We start from the raw sequence: 24845 nt of genomic DNA, 5'->3' as shown, positions 1-24845 counted from the left end.
AATGCAAGATCAACAGGAAGAAAAGGGGATTGTGTCAAACTTTCTATGGAATAAGAGGGGAGAGAAATCTAAAGGGTAATTAACTTGCGGTGAGAAGATCTCATTTTAGAAAATTCATGAAGAAAAGTAATCAATAAATATGTACAAAAAAAGAAAGCAGAAGACAAATAAGAAAAGACGACATAGGCGACATAGAACAAATTAGCACACCTGTTACGCTCAGTGTGGTTGTACAAGAATCACTGCCAACGTCATTGGAAACTTGGCAAGTATAGTTTCCACTTTTTGATATATCCACAGAATAAAGATTTAAGAAACCGGTTGACCCGTCGATGCCAAATAAACAGTTAGGTCCAGGAACAAGTTCTAAATCTTCTTTAAACCACTTTATTTTGAAAGGCGATGTTCCCTTTAAAACTGCCTTAAATTCCACTGTTGAATCAGGTATAGCTTGTTGACTTTCTGGTTTTACTAAGAAGCTTGGCGGCTCTAAAGGTTTTAAGAAACAAAACAATTCATTAGGTTTCAGTGCAAGAAATATAGCCTAGCAAGGCATAGGAAAACAATAAAGAGAAATAAAAATGTGGAAAAAATCACAAGAAAAGTTGTATAATGATAACATTAAATGATATCTACATTCCAAGATATCAGACAGTGATCGGAAGTTGAAAAAGATTTTAATACAGTTAAAAGTATCAAAGAATGCAGAAAGAAGATAGAAATACAAACCTTTCACGGATAAGGCAGCACTACACGAGTCACTTCCTGCAACATTAGTCACGCTGCAAGTATAATTTCCAGAATCTGTCAGCTCTAGATAATTAACCTCTAGTGATACAGTGTTCTCATGGCACAGACTCCTGTATTTTGCACTGTCAGGTATTGCTTTTCCATCTTTAAACCATTTTGCAGTAATTGGGAGTGAGCCAGAAACTTTACACTCCATATGGACAGACGATCCCAGAATTTTATCCATTTTGGGCAACTTTTTGATAAACGAGGGAGGGATTGATTGATCTGCCCAGAAGGGAGGAAAAAAATCAAGTAGCATCAGATTCCTTGCTTGCTTCTTCTTCATGAAAATACACAAATAGTTGACTGAAAAATTAAAATGTTCAATTTTGACCAAGAAAATACAAACCTAGTACTGCCAAAGCAGCCTCACAAGTGCTGCTTCCAAACTCATTTTCAACCTTAAAGGTGTAGGTACCACTGTCCTCTTTCATAACGGATTCAATCCTGAATCTGCCCACATTATCATCAAAGCTCATGGTATAATATCTACTGGGCATGAGTTGTTTGCCATCTTTGAACCATTTTACTTGAAGCTCTGGGGTTCCAGCCACAGTACATTCTAGAGTTACTGGGTCTTTTTCAGTAACTTTAACTGATTTAGCTTTCTCTATGATCTGAGCAGGTTCTGGAAAAAGAATTAAAATACAAATATATTGAAGTCTTCCTATGAGTAACAAGCAGAACACTTGTATTTTTTTTTTTGAGACAGAAATCAAAACTCTCAAACCTTGTGCAAAGAGTAAAGCAAAACACTTTTCAACTCCTGACTCGTTCTTTGCCTGACAGGTATATCTCCCACTGTGACTGAGGTCAACATGCTTGATCTTCAGTCTTGCCACATTGTTTTCAAATGTAATGTGGAACGTGTCATCATTTTCAAGAATCCGTTCGTCTTTTATCCAAGTCACTGTTAAAGGCTGAGAACCAGCCACAGTGCACTGAAATACAGCAGAGCTCTTCAAAAGAGCATGGATGTTTTCTAACTTCTTGATGAAGGATGGGGGCTCTGTGTTTTTTAAAATAAAATTTTAAAAGCCAGAATGAAACCTGGGTAAGGTTTAAAATTTGCTAAAGGACAAAGAAAATAAATAGAAGATTCTGAAAATCCCCCCCCCACTATGGCTGCTGAACTGACCTTTCAAACCGAGCCTTGCGCTACAGGAACAACTGCCCCCTTCATTTGATATAATGCACTGGTATTCGCCAGCATCTTGTAAGTCACAATTCATGATATGAAGGGCAAATACAGATTGTTTATCAGCCAAGGTATATTTCTTGCTGCTTCGAATTTCCTTGTTGTTCTTCAGCCATGTTACTTCGAATGGAGGGGTCCCTGTGACTTCACACTCTAACACAGCATCATAGGTTTTCACTACTTCCACAGGCTTCAGCTCCCTGACAAATGTGGGAGGTTCTAAATAATAATAAGAAAACAAAGCAATCTCAGAAAAAAGGGGTGGAAACCCAACTGCGTGGCTGAGTGAACTGAAAAGGGAATTCTTAACAACCAACCTTTCACTTTCAGTTCAGTGCTGCAAGTCTCGCTACCGGCGTCATTGTGGGCTTCACAAATGTAAGTTCCACTATCCTCCACTTTAGCATTGGCAACTCTAAAAGTGGCAATGTTGTCTACAAATGAGACTCCATATCTGGCATGGTCTAAGACTTCGTTCCCATCAAGGTACCAAACAACACGGATTTCGGGTGTGCCAGCTATCTGGCATTCAAAAGTGGTAGATTGTCCTTTTCTCAAAGTTACTACAGGGCTAGGCTTCTGTAGAAACCTAGGGGGCTCTAAATAGAAATAAAGCACAAAAGTAATCTATTAGAAAATAGTAATTGGCTTAAAAAAATAGCCTAAGGAAGGCTACAGTCCTATGCACATGCTTAATTATAAACCCCACTGAACACAGTGGGACTTATGTGCATGTAGACATGCACAGGATCAGGTTTCACAAAATACAGCTAACAACACAGGATGTAAAAGTTCAGACCTTTCACAAAAAGAGTTGCTTTGCAGGTTGTCAACCCAACGTCATTGCTTATTTGGCAGATATAGTCCCCTGAATCAGATGTCTTAGCTGAAAAGAGTTCCAGCACGCTTGAAGTGTTATCTTTGTAAACTGAGCGAGAAGCTCCTGAAAGAAGTTCTTTGCTTTCTTTGAACCACTTTATTTGTAAGGGAGGAGTACCGCTCACAAAAGTTTTGAGCTGGACTCTAGCAGCGGGTATCACATCTTGTGACTGCGGCTTTTCAACAAAGCATGGGGGTTCTGCAAAGAGTGGAAAGAAAGATGAGGACAGGAGGGGGATTATTTATTTTCGAATGAAAAAAAATCAGAATAAAAGGATAATGCCAAAGCTGTTGCCTAGGAGAAATGTACAAGATGTCCAAACCTTTGACGGTTAAATATGCACTGCACTGGTTGCTTCCTGCTTTATTTGTTGCCTCGCAGGTATATGATCCACTATCTGCACCTTCAAGTTGGTTGATCTCCAAGAATGCCATATTATCATGGAAAGAATATTTGTGTTTTTCACTAGCTGTGATTTCTGGGCCATCCTTGTACCATTGGATACTTATTGGATGTGAACCAGACACTATACACTCAAGGTGAACAAAAGAGCCCTTAATGCTATCCATTTTCTTTAGCTTTTTGGTGAATGTAGGTGGTATGATCAGATCTACCCAAGACAAACCAAAAAGAAATATATCAGATTAGGCCACCACTTTGCTTATCTTTGGCATTAAAAATGTAAGAACTGTAATTGTGGCCAGCATGCCCCACCTACCCACCTCTACGAGAAAAGAGATGTGCAATACAAACCTAGTACATTAATGCTAGCTTTACAGCTGCTGCTTCCAACGTCATTTGAAACCTCAAATGTGTATTCGCCAGTATCTTTCTTTTCTGTAGAAACTATCTTTAGCATAGAGACTGTATTGGTAACACTGATTTTATATTTGTGTCCCAAAGTCAACTCCTTCCCATCTCTGAACCATTTGGCAGTAATATCTTTTGTTCCTGAAAATCTACACTGCAAGGTGGCTGGGTCACCCTCCGTGACATCAATTGAAACAGCTTTATCAGTGATCGTGGCTGGCTCTGTGATAAATACAGGAGCAAATATCAGTTTGTGTTTCCTGAAATGTAATATTTACTAAATATAATGGTATAAGTTATGGAGGTGAGAGGAGGCTAAACAAACCTTTTACTGTTAGTAAAGCAGAACATCTTTGGATTCCAGCATCATTTTTAGCCTGACAGAAATATTTCCCATCATGCTTCACTTCAATGGCCCTGATCATAAGAGTAGCCACATTGTTCACAAAAGTTATTTTTGTGTTATCATCTTCAACAATGTCATCATTATCTTTCAGCCAAGAAATGGTTATTGGCATGGAGCCTTTAATAGTTGCCTGAAATACAATTGTGCCTCCTCTAAGCGAGCTAATGTTCTCAATTCTCTTCACAAATTGTGGAGGTTCTACAGAAAGAATAGAAGCCTTGGTGAGTATTAGCCTCAATGAGACTTTAAAATAAAATAAAATATATAGTGATATTTTCTAAGTAGTACTGACCTTTCAGAGACAAATCAGAGCTACAGACACAGGTTCCTACATCATTTGTTACCCTGCACTGGTATTCACCCGCATCTGAAGAGTCAAACTTGAAAACTTGGAGGCTAATCAAGGAATTCTCAATTGTTATTCTGTGCTTTCTACTGCTCCTCACAGGTTTGTTGTCCTTTAACCAATATACCTCAAATGGAGGAGTACCTAAGACCTCACATTCCAGTATAACATCTGAATCTTTTAACACTTCCCTCGGTTCAAATTCCTTGATAAAATAAGGTGATTCTATAGCACAAGAAAGAGAGAATGAATGAGGATGGTTAATTGTTTCTGGAACCCTTTAAAGGCAAAATAGACTTACTGAGGAAATTGAGAGGAGGGGCACACACCTTTTACAGCCACAATAGTACTGCAGGTATCTTTTCCAGCATCATTTTTTGCCTCACACATATATTCACCACTGTCTTCAACTGTGACATCCACCATTCTGAGTACTGCTGTGGAGCCCACCAAAGACATCTTGTATTTGGCACTGTCTTTTATTTCCCTGTCATCCTTGAACCAAGAGATTTTAATTTCAGGGGTGCCCTTTACTTTACATTCTAACTGGGCATATTCTCCTTTCTTAATCAACTGTGAAGGCTCAAGTCTTTCCACAAAAGTAGCAGGTTCTGTGAAATTAAGAAATATTATTAAGAAGAGTTGCAGAAAGAGGTTAAATAAAAATAAGAGGTAACAAGTCAAAATCTCATATTCAAGGGTATCATCATAATAAGAGAAGAAGTTGCAAACCTTTCACAAACAAGTTTGCACTGCATCCAACTGAACCAGCCACGTTGCTGACTTTGCAAGAATAGACGCCTGAATCAGCAGGTTTCACAGCGTAAAGTTCCAGGTAACTTGACAAAGCCTCTGTCATGATGTAGCAAGCTCCACTGGTTGTTAGCTTAGCATCACCCTTAAACCATTCTACAGAGAGTGGTGCTGTTCCCTTAAATGTACTCTTCAAACGCACTGTTAACCCGGGTGTTATTTCTTGAGACTCTGGCTCTGTTATGAAGCTAGGTGGCTCTAGACATTGAAATAAATGGTTGAAAAGAATCATTAGTGTAACGTACATACTGGGATAAAAAAGGAAAGAGTGGTTACAAAAAACACTGAGAAGAGAATGCAAAACCGGTGTCAAACCTTTGATAGTCAAAGTGCTACGGCTTTCTTTACTCCCTGCTGAGTTTGTAGCTCTACAGGAATACACCCCTGCATCGTTGGTGTCCAGACGTTTGATTTCCAAAGATGCTGAACCTTCTTCGTACCGTATGGTGTACTTGGCGCTGGCAGTGATCTCTTTGTCATGTTTAAACCAAGACATTTTTATTGGAAGAGAGCCTGATGCTTTGCAATCAAGGTGGCAGGAACCACCAACTATGCTATCAACATTCCGCAGAGGTTTAGTAAAGAATGGAGGAATGGTACGATCTGTTTCAAGGCAGAGCAAAGAAAGAAAACCAATGTATCAAAAAGAGCATTTCAGGACTTTCCCTTCCTTTTCACTGTTATATAATCTAAATTGGAGAAGTGTTGTCTTTAACAAAAAGAGAATTACCAACCTAACACAGTAAATGTAGTGGTGCATGAACAGCGTCCAACGTCATTTGAAACTTCAAAGGTGATCTCTCCAGTGTCATGTAATTCAGAGGTATAGAATTTTAACTGAGCAACATTGTTCTTAAAACTGATTCTATACTTTTTGTTAGAAACCAGAGGCTTTCCATCTTTGAACCATTTTGTTTTTAGCTCTGGAGTGCCTGCAACAGTGTATTCCAGAGTTGCTGGGTCTCCGGCAGTCACCTGAATGAACTCAGCTCTATCAACAATTGTGGCTGGCTCTATAACAGAATGAAACAGCAGTCATTACAGAGCAAATGGAAACAGACTACCAATGAATGAAGACATATGATCTGAAAGTGCTCCTACACTGACCTTTCACTGCTAATTCTCCAAAACATGTTTGGCTTCCTGCTTCATTCTCAGCCAGACATGTATATTTACCACTAGAACTAATGTGGACATCTGAGATTTGCAAAGTTGCAATGCCATTTTCAAAGGTCACTTTGACTTTGTTATCTTCTTTAATAATATCTTTTCCCTTCATCCAAGTGACAGAAATAGGAGCTGAGCCTTTCACAGCTGCCTGTAAGAAAATGGTGTCTCCAGCGAGTGTAGTAACATCTTCAATTTTCTTAACAAAAGAGGGAGGTTCTAATTTGAAAAAGAAAGAAAAAATCTTTTATTTATCATTATTGTTTCATATTGTGCTAGGAGCTGCTTTACAGAGAGGCATTTTTAGTGAAATTAGGATTCTGGCTAGGTAGGTTTTACATTCACATCGCAAACTGACTGAAATAAAAAAAAGCTCTTTACATATCATGGCTGCTTTTACATATGGGGCTTATTGTATTAGTTTAATCGATTTAAATGGTAGCTCTTCTGTCCCGATTTCTACAATTCCTTTCACACTGTAGCATCGGCATGTCGTGCAACTGTCTTTCACACAGCTGCAATTAATGTCTTGTTTTCATCCCTCACCTGGTTACACACATGCACACTGTTCCCCAACTGTGTAGAAGGTCTAAGATGTCATCCCATCGCCATGCAACCCCTCTCCTGTTAGCATCTGACTTTTTTTATTCTTTTAGCTGTATAGACAAGGTGTGTGGGAAATGCTGCTGCTATCTGCCCCTACAAAAGAATACAGCCACCCCGTCTGCCCACCTAAAGCGCAGGAATGCACTGCATACTGGAATGCCTGTCACGTGAGCAACTGAAGCTAGTGAAAAACTCCCACAGTTTTCTGGGTTCCCAAGCTTGCAAAAGGATTATTTCTGGTATTATTTATCACTAAAATTAGCGCTAAACTTGCACTACATTCCACTAGAATTACAAGCTTGTAAGTTGTGTGAAAGATCAAATATAATGCACAAATTACCAGGTAAGAAATGGCCAAAATAACAGAATCAAGTGCAGCGTAAAAGCAGCCCCATATGTAGAAATGGGCAAATAACAATTTTGGTTTTTCTCGCTTTCATTTTTACAGTTTTAAGTTCAGCTGTTTGCATTTCCACATCGTTCCTCATGAAAATTCATCACCATTTTAGTGTGAATTTCTAGTTATATGCACAATTTTCTATGCAATTTCACTTCATATACACATTTTGCAAACCAATTTCCTATAACGTATTCCATTTTTGTATGTTATTTTCACTGACGTATGCATTATACACAATTTGTTTATTTCAGCTATTTCTATACCGTTTAATTACCAACGTTTCTAAATTTCCACTGTATGTGTTTTTATACACATTACTTGGCTGGAAAACTGCATTGCAAAATTCAGAGAAGTGTGAATTTTGAAGGATGGCTGTGTTTTGGTTGACTTTTTTTAAAAAAAGGGTGAACTTGGTAGTTTCACCTTTAAATGAGAATTGAATCAAATTTCCCCAAATCCCTAATGTGTAAAACAGTTTCTTATTTGGAATTAATTTTAATGAAATCTGGTCAACGGCTTTACTACCGTGTTCAATAATATAATAGCAGATACCAGGAAGCTACAAGACACAGAAAAAGGCCAGAAAAAGACAACTAAAGAAGAAAAATCCAAGAAAGAGTAGTTTTTTCCCCTTTTGCACTAAGTTAAAAACATGTTTTTGTCTGTGCACTCACTCACTAACCTTTCAGTATATATGTTGCACTGCAAATGCATTTTCCAACTTCATTTGCTATGGAACATTCATATTCACCAACATCTGCGCTGTTAAATGAAGAAATCTCCAAAGAGACAAGAGACTTTTGGGAAGTCAACCTGTATTTTTTACTACTGCGAATTTGCTTCCTATCTTTAAACCAACTGATGTCAAATGGTCCAGTACCAGAAACCTCACAATGAAGAGTGGTATTTGTTCCTCTCACTATTTCGGCCGGCTCAAGAGTTTTGATGAAAGTAGGAGGCTCTATAAAATCATCAAAGCATTAATAAAGAATAAGTGACTGATAATACACACGTAACAGAACAGAGCATTTTGAAAACACCCTAATTTTAAGAACAAACCTTTGACAACAATCTCAGTACTACAGCTGTCACTGCCAGCATCATTAACTGCTTCACATGAGTAACTTCCACTGTCGTCAACTTTCACATTGGAAATATCTAACACAGCCACGTTGTTGGCAAATGACATCATGTGTATATCACTGTCTCTGATTTCTTTGTTATTTTTGTACCATGTCACCTGGATCACAGGAGACCCTTTGATTTTGCACTGAAGATGTGCTGACTCTCCTGGAGTCAACAAGTAAGAGGGGTCCACTTTCTTCAGAAATGATGGTGGCTCTAGAGGAACAGTTCCGAAAGAAAGAAAGTAGCCAGAAATATAACACCATAGAATATCAATTTGATATGACAATAACAAGACAAACTAAGTATTTAGAAGCACACAACAATATATCTGGGACGAAATTCCAATTCCTGCAATTACTCTGAATTCTTGTTTAATGGTAGCCATGACTTCTTTGAAGAATAACCAGGGGAGGGGTGGGGAGGGGTGGGGTGGGGTGGGAATCAAAGCCAGACAAAAGTTTGCACTTTTAAGAAAATCAAACAATAAGCTTAATAAAGGTATGGAGACAACTGCAAAAGATTTATAGCTTATTTTGACACAGAAACAGAACATCAAACTTGGAGAACTGTATAATGACTATCTTTTTCCTTCTTAATATTACTGCTCACTTTTTCAATATGCAGAACTAACAACTATAAATAAGAGGGTATGAATGGCATAAAGTTAAATATACCATCCATTTTCTTACCTCTGATAGTTACAGTTGCAGAACAAGAGCTACTTCCAGCCTCATTTGCAGCAGTGCATGTATACATTCCTGAATCTTTAAGTTTTGAAAGAGGGATCTCAAGCGAAGCTATTTTGTCTTCAAAGTAAATCTTGTAGTCTTTGCCTGGAGGTATTCTGTTTCCATCCTTACTCCAGGATACTGTTACTTTCCTATCTTCATCCACTTGGCATTCAAGGTGTATCTTTTTATTGATTGCAGACTGCACAGACTGCAGCTCCTTGATAAAACGTGGTTTATCAATAATGGCTAGTTCTGCCTGGCAGATGTCTGCTCCAAATTTGTTTGAGGCTTTACAAGTGTACACTCCCCTGTCATTTACTGTAAGACGCACAATCTCTAAACTGTGCTTATTGTCAGAAGCTGAAATCCTGCAACGTTCTGTAGAAGAAATGGCAGCTCCGTCCTTCTGCCACACGGTGTCTATTACAGGGGTGCCTGCCACTGTACAGAGGAACCTGGCACTCTTACCCACAAAAGTAGTAATAGATTCAGGTCTGGTTAGAAAGGCTGGAGGAAACGCTTCTGCAAAAGAAGGGGGATAAAGCTGACATTGGCTCAGCTAAGACATTGGCTATTTTTTTTCCAGCCACAAATAAAGAAGGAGATAGAAATACACACATTAAATTGCGTACAACATGCTAAAAATAAAGACTCCCAAAGGTTATTATATTCAATATATCATCAGGATCACTTGGCATGAAAAGGCTTTAAAAGAGTACATTTTAAAGCCAGAATTTAATCAAATAAGAGTTTAGTCATGAAATTAGGTTTTCATGTGATTATTTGAGGTGCATCTCATGAATTAATCAGCAGTGTAGATTAAAATAAAGACACAGGCAATTTTGTAGTAATAAAAAAGTAAATAGCACATTGTTTCAGAAAACCTAGAAAGATCTCTTAAAAAGAGGAATACCAAGTTGTTATCACACATTGTTTATTTACTTCAAGATGGTTACCCCCGCCCAACACTTCAGTAATCATGGATCTCAAGGGGTAAATCAAATCAATTGAATCTATGCAAATTCATGATCAGACAAATGAATTAATACTGTAGTTCTTAGACGCTGAAGACGCTTAAGAATGAATGTTTATAGGGGAATATGATGGAAACAAAAGACGTTTTAAAAGACTATGTATAATCCATTTGTGTGCTGCATTCTCCTGCCCTCCATGTGCAATGCTTTATGTGTGGGAGTTTTTGCTTACAACCTCCTTTGCCAAGAGCAGCTCTTCCATTAATACAGAATTTTGCTTGTGGTCGGTGTGTGTGTGTATGTGTGGGGGGAAGTGTACCAAATGGTGCACATCTGACACAGTCTCTTTATGATTTACAAGTTTTCCTCAAACTTAAGAGAGGTCTGAAAGAACACAAAATAATATACTAATGGGTGAACAATTAATTTGACAATTTGTTATACCCTGTTTGTTAAGCCAGTTTCCAACAGAAACATATTGTTGTTCCTCGACATGTATGTTGAACCTGTGGGAGGGGGAGGAATGCCCAGCATTTCCTTCTATTTCCATATGCACAGAAATGGAAATCCTTAGACTGTATGTCAAAAATCATAATGAATATTTGGTCCTAAAAGTACTTTACAATATATGAAACCACAATAATAAAGGCAAACATTCTCAGTTACTTAACAAGAAAGCAACGGAGGGCTCCGATGTTGCACTTACCAGTCACCGTTAAGGTTGCTTTGCTGCTTACACTGCCGTACCGATTGGAGGCTTTGCAACTGTATTCGCCACAGTCAACTACTTGTGGTCTCAGGATTTGAAGAGTGGATGTATAATTAACAGTGTGTATGGTATACTTGTCACCCTCAAAGATTTCTCGCCCAGCTCTGTACCACTGAAAGCGTACATCTGGTGCCATCTCAATCTCACAAGTAAACTTGGCAAGGTGGTTCACGGCTACTTCCTGAGATTCCAGTCTTCTCCTCAGTATCGGTGCAACTAAAATCAAAAGTGAGAGAATCATGTGGTTACAACCATCCATATTCATGCAGATATAATAATAATAATGGTGCTTATAAGTGTACATTCCAAATCAATGTTAATAAAGAGACCAACAGAAATGAGATGAGTGATTTCATGATCAATCCAAGGCTGTAAAGAAAAATGGTTGTCAGAAGTGAAAGCAAACTGAACGTAGTGCTCAGCCTACCAGAAGGACTACATCACAGCACATAGTGGAATTCTGAAGATATTCTGATGTGCTACTTAATACTATAGGCATGCGAACAATGTGATATATAAAATTATATATATGTACTGAAGCAGTGGCAAAATGAAATGTGTGACATTCTGCTAGAATGTTGCAATGAGTTCTGTGACGTGCAGTGCAATCTTTATGCATGTTTACTCAGAAGCAAGTCTCACTGTGTTCAATTGGGCTTACTCCCTAGTAAGTGCATTTAGAATTGTAACAATGAAAGGGAAGAGTGAACCAAGGTGCTCTGTGGATATGAGGATGAAAGTGCTAAGGCATGCAGTCTTAAAAATCTGAAATTACGAATGGTATTTATTTAACAATAGTCATTCATGAAACAAATCAGGAAAGTTAATTTTGTTTCAGTATTGAAGAGTGAAAAGTGCAAATAAAAGGTGTGATTGAAAAATATATAAAAATTAGAGTTTTAAGGAATAAAACAAAAAGTGGAGAATCTGTGATTAGTTTGGTGATGCACAACTGAAGTCTATATACTTCTCATACCTGTATCCCAAATGATTCTAGAGATACAAATATGTATGTGTGTTCTATTTGGTTAGAAAGTGAGTGAAAAATAAGAAAGCAATATTTTATCCCCATAATCCAACCTCTTTTTACAACTGTGAGTTTCGCTGCTGCTGTTGCTTTTCCACCTTCATTCAGAGCCTCACAGGTGTACTCTCCTTGATGTACTTCCTTGACCGCTTTGTTGATTACTAGTGTGTATGTGTCATTTTCTTGCAAACACTTGAACTCGCTCCCTGAAGATACCAGTTTACCCTCAAAGTACCAATTCACTGCTTTAACATTTTCTATAATGGAAGTAAGACTTACACTGTCCCCTTCCTCAACAACAGTGTCTATAAAACGTTGGTGCATGATGGGGCAATCTTTGCTCACTAGCCTGTCTTTTTCTTCCTTAACCTTGAATATATATGCCTCTTCATTTTCCTCAAAAAGTTCTTCCTTTCTCTCTCTCACTTTTAGGGCATCTATTGGCTTCTCAACTGGGGCTGCTGCTGAAGGAATATCAAGGGTGAGTGTGGTCGTACCTACATCTTTAATCTGCTGCTTTGGAGAAAAAGTTTTGACTTCTTGAATAGACACAAGGTGTCCCAGCTGTATTTTTGATTCGGTACTCAGGTTGGCATATTTGGGCTCAGGGGAACCCATAATATTACTAACAGATTGCTGCTGAACAGGCGTCTCAGTTACAGTAACAGACTGCATTAGTCTGGAAGGTGAACAAGTAAAAAGCAACTTACGGTGTTTAGGTTCTGCTCTAGCACTGGGTTCCTCTGCTGTCAGAATGTATTTTTCATCATAAATAATAGAATGAAAAGCAGCTTGCAATTCACTTTTTAAGTCAGCGTTATGAGCATATACTCCTTCAAGAGAGAGAGTTATTTCTGCAGTATTGGCACTTTCTGTGATGATAAGGCAGGTGTATGTTGCATGTTTAGGTTCTCTGATCACCTTTACAGTTTTCAATTGAATACTCTCTATATCATTTAAAGCATCCAAAGGAAACGAGTGTTGTTCACTTGCCAGAGCTACTTTCAGGGCCCTTCTTATCTGAGCCTTCATGTCTAAATTGCAACATACTGGAGCCTCAGCTACAAGTTGGCTTTCTTTAGAAAGCGTTTTGTTTTCCCATATTTCAGACACATCCATAATCACCTCTGATTGCTTCTGTGCCTTTACATTTTCTGCTTCTGGCTTTGCAATTTCGCCTAGGTGTTCTTCCTTGAGTTGTTGTTTTTCTTCCAACAATAATGGGAGCCTGACTGACTGCCCTTCTTGGATTAGCGCTGCAAAATCTTGCTCTGTGGCTTCTAAGAGATTGGCACTCTCAATAGGCGCACCCTGTTCCTCAATACAGGTGGATTCTGAAGGCAATCTGGGCTCAGACACCACCTCACAATTCATAGCCTGAATACCATTTAAAAGCTCAGCATGTCCTACATCCAAGGCCCTCTCTTCAGTCACGGTTGATATCTGCATTACGGTTTGAATGTCTTCCTTCCTCAAGGTAGCTTTCTGCCCTTTGCCTGCTTCAGGGAGGATTTTCTCTTTGGGCAGCTGCATTTCCTCGGCCACTGTGGTCAGATACTTACGGAGCTGAGGCTCAGCTATAGCCATGGGGTTTTCTCCCGCAACGCCACTCTGAAAGGCCTCTAGTGCTTCTGCAGCTATTTGGCTTTTTTCCGCAGACATCACAGCACGTTTAAACATTTTTTCAACTTTCTGCAAAGCAATTTGGTATTCAGGTTCTTGTAAAATCAAGATCCCTTCCTTAGGTAACACTTGCTCAGTTTGGTTACTCTGGAGATGCAACACAGAAATGGGCTCTTGAGCAGACTGGATGCTAACTGCCTCTCCCAGAGGAGGGAATGGCTTGGCATCTTCACCAGAGGTGGAAACTTGTTCTTCAGTTATTGAGAGGTGTAGCAAACTTGGGCTTTTCCTAGACTTTGCTTCATCGTCCAGTGGCACCTCAGAACTAAAATGCTCTTCTGTAGGAAGAGTGCCTTGCCCATGTACAGTGGGTAAGTGTAGTGGCTTTTCACCCTCCCTTTGGATCTTTGCTATCACTGTGTTATCTAACCTGGGAAGATCTTCTGTGTGTTCATTTGAGAGCTGCTGCTTTTCTTCCGCAACCAGGGCTGTATGGACAAGCATGTCCTGTTTCAGCAAGCCCTTTTGCTGCTCTGCAATGGTTGCATCAAAGGTGGACTCTTTGGGGAACATCTGTTTGGAAGCAACCATAGGCACACATAATATATTTGGTGGTTCTTGAGTTGGGCTAACGTCTGCAAGCGAATCAACAGACTCAATTGCCTCAGTATGAGCTTCGCTTATTTTATGTTGTTCTGCTGCTACAACAGACTGAAAAAACCTGTCTAGTTCCTGAACTGGTGTGCCCTTCTCCCACTTGTGTGTGTGGATTGCCAAAGAACTTTCCTTGGACAATTCTTGGATGACTTCAACCCTAGGAATACACACTGCTTGTTTGGGCTCACTAGTTGGTGTAACTTCCCCAGCTCCTGGAGCTGAGAGCACAACAGACTCACCAGAGCTTACCACATATTTCTCTTCAGATATAACAGAGGCAAACTGAGATTTTTCTTCTGTAGCTGACATTGGCCTGACCAATTCTGGCAACGTGATTTGCAGCCCTTTTTCTTTGTTTTCTCGATTTACTTCCTCCACGACAGGTAAACAGATGTCAGAAATTTGGTGGCGTTGGGAACTTGGGAACTCAGCTATTGGCAGGCTTTGAATGGGCTCAGAGTGTTGCTCTAGGAAATCGGAATGCTCCTTCACCTCACTCATGGTAAAAGCTGCAGGAGCCACCTTTTTACTGGCTTGAGAAGATGCGCCTGCAATTTCCTCAACTTTATAAGACTCGACCAAGGCTGCTTGTTGGGTCAGAAGGGCTTCCTGCTGTACAGTAGCTGTTGAGTAAGAAGCCATCTGTAAAGCATCTACCTCTTCACTGTGCAGTGAATGCCTGTCTTCTATTCCAATTGTATACATCCCTTGCTGCTCATTGTGCCTGACATCACCAGGCAATTTAACTGCATATATGCGTGACTCAGTGACCTCTTCACTTACAGTTGCTTTATATGACTTGGTGCGTTTGTTCTGCTTACTTTTCTGTTCCTTACATGGAATCTCACCAGGGATGTCTAGGAGAATAAGAAGTTCTGCACTACTAGACGCTTCACCTATGAGGTTAATTCCCTTACAGAAGTATAAACCGTCATCGTCTCTCTGACAGTTATTCACTGTTAGTGACCCAGAACCATCTGGATTATGAATGATGGTGTAATGTTCACTGGAGGAAATCTGGTCATTTCCCCTAAACCACTGAATCTTAGGAGCTGGCTCTCCCGTCACTTTGTACTCAAACACAGCAGAAGAACCTTGTACACACTGAATAGGGTTTAGCTTCCTATCAAACTCTGGGCATTGGGGGCTTCCTGTTTCAGTGGCTAATTCTGTCTCCAGTTCCCTGTTATCTCCCTTAGGATTGACCTTCAGATAAGCACTGCATACAGTCTCTCCATGGATATTGCTAGCAATACAAGTGTATTCTCCCTCATGCTCAAATTTTGTGGAAAGAACAATGAGGCTATAATTTTCATCATCAAATACAAATTTATAGTCTGCAGATGATGTCAGTTTAACACTATTGAAATACCATCGTATCTGAGGTTTTGGATCCCCAGTAACCATAACAGAGAGTCTAGCTACGTCTCCTAAACTTATTTCAACGTTTGACACATGCTTGAGGAAAGTCGGAACACTGCTCTTCTCCTTTTTCACCTCTAAACTAGTAGAATAAACTGGGTTTTCAGGCATGAGTTCAAGTGCTATATCTCTATCAGACAACTGTAGGCCGCTGCTGTAACTCTCAGTCCTTTCTTCCTCAGCAGACACAACAATAGAGCTAGAAATCTCTGTATGGGGAAAAAAGTTATTTACATTTTACTAAAATGTTTTCTTGAAAAGTTGCTTCTACCAGATAATACAAACCAATGAACATGTTAGGACAACTCTCTGTAATGCTACAAGATGATTAAAACACTCATATCTCTTTGAATAGACCTTGAATCAAACAGGGGGTACGTTATCTTACAATTCAATTTATCCTGATAATTTCCCATTTAAATCAGTATAGGAAAATGAAGCACAATGTAGCCCAGGTGTTTTTCAGCATGTATACAGGGTTTTTAAAAACAGAAAATGTGGCGATTATTTTCCATTAATATTTGAAAAGCAAAATAACAACTCCCACTATCCCAGAACATTAGTCTTTGTGGCTGGGGCTAATGGAAGTTGGAATCCAGCAATATCTGGAAAGCTACAAGTTCCTCATCTGTGATCTAGGACAGTCTTCCCTATACTGGTATCCCCAGATGTTTTGGACTATATCTCCCATCCACTCCAGTATGCATGGCCATGGGTCAAGGATGATGGGAGATGAAGTCCATAACATCTGGATGATACCAGGTTGTGGAAGGCCAATCTAGGAGGTGCAGGGGTCTGCAATAATTGTTTTGTTATTTAAATACTCTTTACTTATATTTTTTAGTAAAAATTATTTGGATCCACAGATCCATGAGTGGATTGCTCATCATGGGATGTTCCTGATGACAGAAGGAGGCAAAGGGATGTTTTGCTGATTCACCCTGCACCCTCCATTTGCTCTGGAAGGTTTGGAGGACCCTCCGGAACATTGTGGGAAGTGGCATGAGAATGCAAGGAAAAGGAGGAATTGGCAAAAACAATCTCCCATTTTTCTGCCAGTGGGAGCCTGCACTGGAACAAAGACACTTAAAAGGAGCCCTTCTATTTGTGGAAGAGCAAATCTGGCTTCAAGCAGAGATGGGAAGATCTGTCAAATTTTGATTCTCTTAACTTTCTCTTTTTTCCAGTCTTAAATCCAGTTCTACCCATTTCTGCAGCATTTTGCTTTTTAACCTCATGAGAATTCTTCAGCACCTTAGTGTGAATTGATCCTAATAAACACATTTCTCTATGCAGTTTTGACTAGTGTACACATTTTTGCACGCATATTTCTTCTTATAATGCGTTTTGTATGTTAGTTTTACTAAGATATTCATTTGTATGCATGCTTTCCCCTAATATATGCATTGTTTTGGATAGAGAACTGCATTGCAAAGTTTGGAAAGTGCAAATTTCGAAGGATGGCTGTGTTTTGGTTCTCATAGTGTGAAAGAAAGTGCTAATTTGATAGATTCTACTTTAAATGAGAACTGAATTGAATTTCTCCCCCATCCCTAGCTCCAAGCCAAAATATAAATAGAATATTAATAAGGGATCATCAGTATTCAGTAATATATGACACAATAATAAATATTTAAACTTTTTTTAAACTCTGTTATATAATATGTTATGTATTTTTTGTGATCTAAAGTATTCTTAACACCTTGTTCTAGTAGTAGATTCATCACCCACTCTTATTGAGTTTGTGAATGTAAAGAGCCTTTATATCGTTTGCTTTGTGGTGCTTTTTACATTTGACAAAGGACTGTGGTCTGAGCTGTAGCATGATAACTGAAATAAAATGTGTTAATCAAAACTGGGTGATTGATAGGGCACCAATCCAGAAAAATTAGCCATGCTTAAGTTCCATCAAAATCAATAAACCAAATTAGTCTTTAACATAAATCCCATTCTTTTCAATTGGATTCAGCATTCAAGCACAACTAATACCTTCCCTTTCATGTTATTCAGTAGAATCACAGAATTATAGTGGTGCTGGAAGTCAGCCATAAAACAGGTTGTTCTGGACCTCAGCCAGCAGAAATTAGCTCCAAATCAAGAGCACAGGCATAAGAAGCTGTCTTATACTGAGTCCGACCATTGGCTATCTAGCTGAGAGCACCAGTGTTTATTTTCTGCCCAGAAATATTTGATTATATATAGTCTCATATGCAGTGAAGGAAGGAAAAGGAGCAGATCTACCCTCTAATGCTCAGCAACCAGACAGTTCCCTCAGCTCTTCTTCAGAAGAACTGAGGCAGTTCTGTGGACCCCATAAAGACCACATGTATTGTTGCAGACAGACGACTAATCAGGAAACAACTTGATCTTTCTTTCCAAAGGGTTGCTATCCCTTCTTATGACATCTAACTCGCTCTGCCATTTCACATGTTACTTCTGTTTCTGCATAGGTCATTTGTGCATGAGATTCTGTAAGTCCTCCAGTGGGGGCATGAATCATGCAGTCATTGGCTTCCTAATCCATTCACCCACACTTGTCATACTTAATACTACAAATTCCTCCCTTTTCCTAATAGGCAATGAAGATTAATGTAGGAAACTGTAATGTGAGAAGGACTGTACAGATATTACTTCTGGGTAAAGTGAATACATGCATGGAAAGAGTAGAATTGTGCCTGCTAAATATGAGTAAGCTCCACCTGGAATCCCTGTAAAAAGCAAAACTGATGACACATCATTCCCTTTGTCTCTCTGAGGGAGAACAACGGGAGTCTTGCATACCTTCAGCTCTCTACACCTTTGGTGCTCTATGATTGCAGGCACTGAAGGCTATATTTCACCTATGTACATTTAAAGTACTCTGTTTAGAACAGATCCTGATACAGTGCAGGCATGTATTCATTATTAATTTAGCATGTACGCAAATGACTGGTGCAATTTAAATTTCAAAGTAAGCTTTCTTTCTTTCTTTCTTTTTCTTTCTTTCTTTCTTTCTTTCTTTCTTTCTTTCTTTCTTTCTTTCTTTCTTTCTTTCTTTCTTTCTTTCCAATTGCAAAGAGAACATTCCCAACATCCCACCCTCTGTTCAGTTCTAGAAAAAATGAATTATTTCAAGTGTTACTCATCTGGGTAAATTTTGTTTTTAAGCCTTTGAAAGGATGTGCATAAAGGAAATAAAATACACATACATACCACCATTGTTTAATGGTAAAGAATTAATTCATCAATGCATGTTCAATGCAGAAAAAAACCCCCAAGAAGAGTACTGTATTTTATACTTTTATTAAAACAATATATAGATTGACTTTTGAAATATAACATCAAATATGAACAAATAAAACTTTAGATCCTCTTTTTGAAGTACCTTGTAACTATGAAAAAAGACATTTGAGTTGACACTGGATAAGTGCATAGCTTAAATGCTAGCTTTGGAAGATATGGGTTGTATTCAACATTAGTCCTACTTAGAGTAGGCCCATTGAAATGAATGAGCATGACTAACTTTAATCCATTAATTTCAATGGATCTTCTTTGAGTAGGGCTTAGCTTGATGCAACGCTATAGGTCTAGCTACCAATCTTTGCTTTCACCACACCTATTTGGTAATACTTTTGCTGAAATCAGTGGTTTAGATTTATACCAGGTGGTTGTAATTAGACGCTGGTGGTTCTACTACATTGCTTTGATTTCCCTGGTCAGTTACCTGTGAGCCACAAACTTTAATTTAAAATGCTACAATCTGTGGTTGTCCTGATCCAGAGAAATGGAAGCTTGTGTACTGCTCCATCTGTGGTTCCAGAGAGTACTGTAATTGAGAATGGACAGCAGCCTCTGTTCTCAGCCCTGAGCAGTTCTCAGACATGGCTTGTGTAGAGGGGAGAAGGGGTTTGGTTTTAACCCTCTCCCCTAATGAGAGACCTCCAAGTGAAGATTTTCATGATGCTGATTGAGCTGGGGCAGGAGTAATGGGGTGAGGAGAGGTGCCAAAGCTGAATCAGCTGACCAACAAAGGGAAGGTTTGTATTCACCATTCAGCAGCTTGGTGTGCTTCCAATAAAGCAGATCTGCTGCAGGGGCTGCTTCTTTGCACTTATATATTTGAAGGATCAAGCCAATAGCATGTGTACATAAAGATCCTGCAAGCTGGAAGAGAGTGTGAGAGAACAGATGTGGGGACTTTCTCCAAAGTGAAACAGTGTGGTTTTTCTGATAGTATCAGACACTATAATACAGTCAGAGCATATTCCCTAATACACACTTCACTTACTCCAGAAATGCTAGTCAACTGTATAGGGAATGACACAATCTTATGAGCAATTTCTACCCAGCTCAGTGTTGGATCAGACACTTTCATTTCTCTTATATCTCAGCATTTAACTTTTATATGTTGCTGTTTTACTAAATACTGAATCTTTTCAACTCCTGTGCAAATTATTTTAATGCCTACTGTCAGCACATTAAAAGTGCTGAAATACCCTGTATATCCATTATGTTAGTACAAAGTGGCTAAAAAAACACCCTTTCTTTCTCTTACCTTAGACTTTACATACAGATGTCTAGTAGTTTACCATGTATATCTAAACTGTATGAAAAGTCCAGTCAACTGAGTCTAAAATGTTAGGCTGGAATCAAAACCTGCAAGATTTTCACCATTTGATAAAACAAATCCTTCCCCTTCTCCCTCTCTCTTGTTTTATCACATCACTCTCTCATCTGAACACAAGGAAGTGCCAGGTTCATAAAACAAAGAAATAATGAGAAGGGAGGGGAATAAGAGCCTAAACTTATTTTCAATTTCTACAATTGTTTAAGATTTACATTTTCCAAATCAGTTGGGCCAGACCAACTGAATTAGTACTATAAAACACCCTGTTTGAAATCAGTGGTGGCATTTGCATCTCTCATGATGACATATTTATGTCCACGCTGATATCTGACAAAACATGTCATGCATGTCTCTGGCAACCAGCTTTCTGCAGCTTTTCTCTATAGTCATCAGAACTGTTTCAAAACAAAGCTTCAGGCTTTGCCCTACATTATATTCTGCGATGAAAACTACAGACAAAGTTGATGGCATTTAAACGGTATGCTTACATGGTTATTACAAGAGCTACTCTATAGTTTGAAGAGTATGTCTAACATTTTTGGGGACTTTGGATATTCCTATTAATATAACATTGACTTTGAGATTATGTGGTGCCTAAAGCCATATTAGATAACAGACTGAACACATAAATACAGAAATAAGAGCATGCATATACATAACTGAGTATATAAATGCACTATTTTTTTAAGTATAAATTATCATGCTTCTTTGAAATATAGGTGTTGAAAATAATACTATGCAGCAACTCTCAGGAGTATAATTATTTTCATATTTAAAGGCAGCTGTCTTGAGGTCATTATATAGAATTTTATAAGTGTTTTCTTTTACGTCTGTAAATTAATCTGTCTGCACTTTATATAAGATTATTTTCATTTATATTTGAGTTAGATACCATGCTGTTTGTGACGATCACTATAGTGACTATGTATTTTTTTTCTTTTTTAATACACAGACAGTGTAGTCCTATACAGAGCTACATAGAAGTCACATTGAGTTCAACAAGGCTTACACCCAGGTATATAGGTACAGGAGTGTAGCCATACGGCCCAAATCCAGGCATGTTTACTTAGGAATAAAATCCCACTGCTTTCAATGGAACTTGATCCCAGGTAAGCGTCCATGGAAGTAGAGCTAGTAGGGCATCTGCCTTGCATGCAGAAAGTCTCAGATTCAATCGCCGGAATCTCCAGGTAGGGCTGGGAGAAACTTGTCCCTGAAACCCTGGAGAGCTGCTGCCATTCAGTGTAGACAGTATTGAACTAGATGGAGCAATGACCTCAGTATAAGTCAGCTTCCTTGTTCGTATGTTATTGGATGAAAATTGTACATCAGAATATTGAAAAACTACATGCATACTTTTGTTCTATTCTAGGTTTAACAACATCTGATGTTAGAAGTATTAAGATAACAAAGAGACTCATCATGACACTTGAAAACTAGCAGATTTTTTATGGCCTCAGTTTCTGTGATTTTTTATGGCATCAGTTTCTATTATGTGCCATAATAAAGGTGTTACTTTTTAAAGTGCCACAAGAAGACTCAGGTGTTTTGCTGCAACAGAATAACATGGCTACCCTTCTAGAAGGAAGTGTTTTGTTTTTTTAAAGGTTCAATATCAAGGCTTTGGCCTGAGCCAGATTTCAGGGTTGGACTCATTTTACCTATGGGCTAGAGAAAATTGTTCCTGTTTAGGTTTAACAATCTCTAATAAGTTTAGATTCAAAATATTTTACAGTATTTATACTAGCTTCTCATTAGCATATTTGTCTCTTTTACATTGGCTTTCTCTAGCTACCAGATACATCTAACTTGGTAAAAGAGAAATAAATCTCCTGAAGTGTTTATATATAACCACTTCAGGATTACATATGGGCCAATTTGGTACCTGATTCTCTTTGAATCAGGATTTTTCAACTGGCATCATGTTACTCTTGATTTGTACTGGAATGAGATCAATACAAGTCTCAGTTACTTCAGTGGGAGGTTGTTGGTTTTTTTCAGGAGAGAAATGAGAGAAACATTCAGGATCTGTTCAAGAGAGAATGTTATTTTCTGATACAACATTGTGAGGGAGAAATCCTCATTTCTTTTCTGGAACTGTATTGAAAATTCAGCGTGCTTATAAAGTACATTTCCAAGCAAGTCAGTTCCGAGAAAAAGGGGTATCAAATATTTCAAGACCCTCTTAACAAAAATGTGAATGCATCTTTAAACAACACAAGAATATTTACATGTACCAGACAAAGATGGTGTACACATGTGGGTGACAGTTAAAATGATATCATTACAAGGATGCATAAGGGGTCAGGATCAATGGAACTCACTTAAAGCGAAGAGCCTGTGCTGGAGCCCTGAATAAGAGCTAAGCACCACTTAATCTATACAACAGCTCACAAGAGTCAGTGGGGTAGGGTCAATGAATTCCATTCATAAAGATGCTTTGAAGTTACAAGAAGCATCTGAAATTACTGCTACATAATTTATTTTGGTGGATCTCTGAATGCCGTGCAAATTTGCTATCTCTGTAAGAACAAATATTTTTAAACCAGAGCATTCAGCAGATCGTTAACAAAGCACTGCTATGGGCAGTCCCTGCTTTGTTTATTGCTACACACTGATATTCTCCTTCATCAGTTTGGATTAAGTTTCTTATAGTCAGACTGTGACAGCCTTCCTGACTTTCCTCCATACAGTATCTCTCTTCATGAATCTGTGCCCCATTTTTGAACCAACTTATAGCTGGTTTTGGAGAACCGACTACTAGACACTGGAAACTTGCAGAGGCACCTATGAAAGAAGCACAATCTGAAATATGTTTCATAAACTTTGGAGGTGCTTCTGTAACTTGAAATTCAAAGCTGCAGCTGTCTGTGCTCTGTCCTTTAAACTCAACCTGCTCTTCTTTGGACGGTTCAGCAAATACATCAAAATTAATATTTACACATGATTCTCCTTCCTCTTCCTTCTCTTGTTCAGTAACAGCTACCAGCGTAACAGCTTTCTGAGAATCATCAGTGTCACGTTCAAACTCAAACTCCAGCTCTACTTCCGTCTGGTTGCCATTTTGGATAGTATTATCAACAAGCAAATCAATCTTTTGAGGCCTGCTATTAGTGCTATCCAAACTAAAATCTGTCTGATCTCCATCACCTGCCACTGCCAGAACCCCCTGGCACTCGGTTACAGCTAAGAAGCATCTACATAGAGCTTCTCCAACAGCATTAACAGCCTTACACAAATACATGCCACTATCCGAATGCCCTACATTCTGAATTTTAAGACTATGACTTCCATTCTCACTACTAATAGCGTACTTGCAAGCATCTGGAGCAATGCATTTATTTTCTTTAAACCACTGCACTAATGGAGTAGGACAGCCCGAGACTGTGCAATGAAATAATGCCTCAGATTTTTCTGAAGCCTCTACATCAGAAACAGGATTGGCAAAGCGTGGGGGCATCTCAGTGACTTCAAAGTCAATTTTGACATCTTCTTCTTTCCCAGATGAAGCCATTGTGTGTTCCACCAGAGATAAAGGGAGAACATCAAGGGACACAATCATACTCTGATTATCAGAAGCAAGCTCAGGAATAGCCACTATTTTCACTTGTTTTTCACATTCCTTAATCTCAGTTTCATCCAGCTCTACTTCCAAGAGAATTTCTTGAGGTGAAGGTGTTCGTGATGCTGACCCTTGTTCTATGTCAAACTCTATAACATGTTGATGTGTTACTGGAGGAGGAAGAGCCAAAGCTCTTCCGTCATAAGGTAACACTTGTACTTGTGTGATATTCTTAGATTCCCCTATGATATTTATTGCATGGCACATATATTCTCCTTCTTCTGATTTTTGAACATTGTGGATTTCTAAGATACAGATATCACCCTCTTTTTGTATTTTGATTCTTTGATCTTGTTCAAGCAATGATTTATTTCTATACCATTTCACATCAGGTATGGGACACCCTATGACTTCTGCAATAAAACACAATGTGGTATTCTCATAGATCTTTCTTTTAGTCAGTAGTTTAATAAATGCAGGAGGCATTTCATTTCCTTTTGGTTCCAATGCTTCACAAGGTGTACCAAACATTTCAGCACGTAACTCTTCAAAAGAAGAGCTTTTCTGTTGCAAAGGAGAGCCAGTGGGTGTTTGATATCGCTCACGAGGTGTACTCCTCCTTACTAGATTTGAAGGAGACATTCTTGAATCCCTGTTTGGCTCCTCTGAAGGTGTAGAATAGCATTCCTCTGATGGTGTAGAATAGCGTTCCTCTGAAGGTGTAGAATAGCGTTCCTCTGATGGTGTAGAATAGCGTTCCTCTGATGGTGTAGAATAGCGTTCCTCTGAAGGTGTAGAATAGTGTTCCTCTGAAGGCGTAGAATAATGTTCTGGGCTGCCAATTGGTGTATGATAAGAATCAAAAGATATGGGGGATTCAAAATTGTCCACTGAGGATGGTGGTGTGTAGAATCTCTCAGCCTCCACC

The 24845-nt window shown here is 38.8% G+C and overlaps 1 protein-coding gene across 23 annotated transcripts in view; it reads right to left on the bottom strand.

Moving 5' to 3' along the window:
* TTN (titin) overlaps nucleotides 1–24845 on the bottom strand; it is a 359167-nt gene that overhangs the window by 261824 nt on the left and 72498 nt on the right. For all 23 annotated transcript variants that reach the window (XM_061608344.1, XM_061608325.1, XM_061608332.1 and 20 more), the window contains 20 exons: nucleotides 10958–11236; nucleotides 9236–9799; nucleotides 8478–8759; nucleotides 8101–8379; nucleotides 6353–6631; nucleotides 5980–6258; nucleotides 5561–5848; nucleotides 5165–5443; nucleotides 4762–5043; nucleotides 4379–4657; nucleotides 4006–4284; nucleotides 3624–3902; nucleotides 3193–3480; nucleotides 2790–3068; nucleotides 2308–2589; nucleotides 1931–2209; nucleotides 1523–1801; nucleotides 1142–1420; nucleotides 730–1017; nucleotides 211–489 (listed from right to left, as the gene is read on the bottom strand). In XM_061608344.1, coding sequence (XP_061464328.1) covers nucleotides 211–489; nucleotides 730–1017; nucleotides 1142–1420; nucleotides 1523–1801; nucleotides 1931–2209; nucleotides 2308–2589; nucleotides 2790–3068; nucleotides 3193–3480; nucleotides 3624–3902; nucleotides 4006–4284; nucleotides 4379–4657; nucleotides 4762–5043; nucleotides 5165–5443; nucleotides 5561–5848; nucleotides 5980–6258; nucleotides 6353–6631; nucleotides 8101–8379; nucleotides 8478–8759; nucleotides 9236–9799; nucleotides 10958–11236 — 5901 coding nt within the window. The remainder of the gene's footprint in view (nucleotides 1–210; nucleotides 490–729; nucleotides 1018–1141; nucleotides 1421–1522; nucleotides 1802–1930; nucleotides 2210–2307; nucleotides 2590–2789; nucleotides 3069–3192; nucleotides 3481–3623; nucleotides 3903–4005; nucleotides 4285–4378; nucleotides 4658–4761; nucleotides 5044–5164; nucleotides 5444–5560; nucleotides 5849–5979; nucleotides 6259–6352; nucleotides 6632–8100; nucleotides 8380–8477; nucleotides 8760–9235; nucleotides 9800–10957; nucleotides 11237–24845) is intronic.

Source organism: Rhineura floridana, chromosome 2, assembly GCF_030035675.1.
Source record: "Rhineura floridana isolate rRhiFlo1 chromosome 2, rRhiFlo1.hap2, whole genome shotgun sequence".
Lineage (NCBI taxonomy): Eukaryota > Metazoa > Chordata > Lepidosauria > Squamata > Rhineuridae > Rhineura > Rhineura floridana.
The sequence above is the reverse complement of the archived record's forward strand: the minus strand, read 5'-3'. Positions and strand labels throughout refer to the sequence as shown.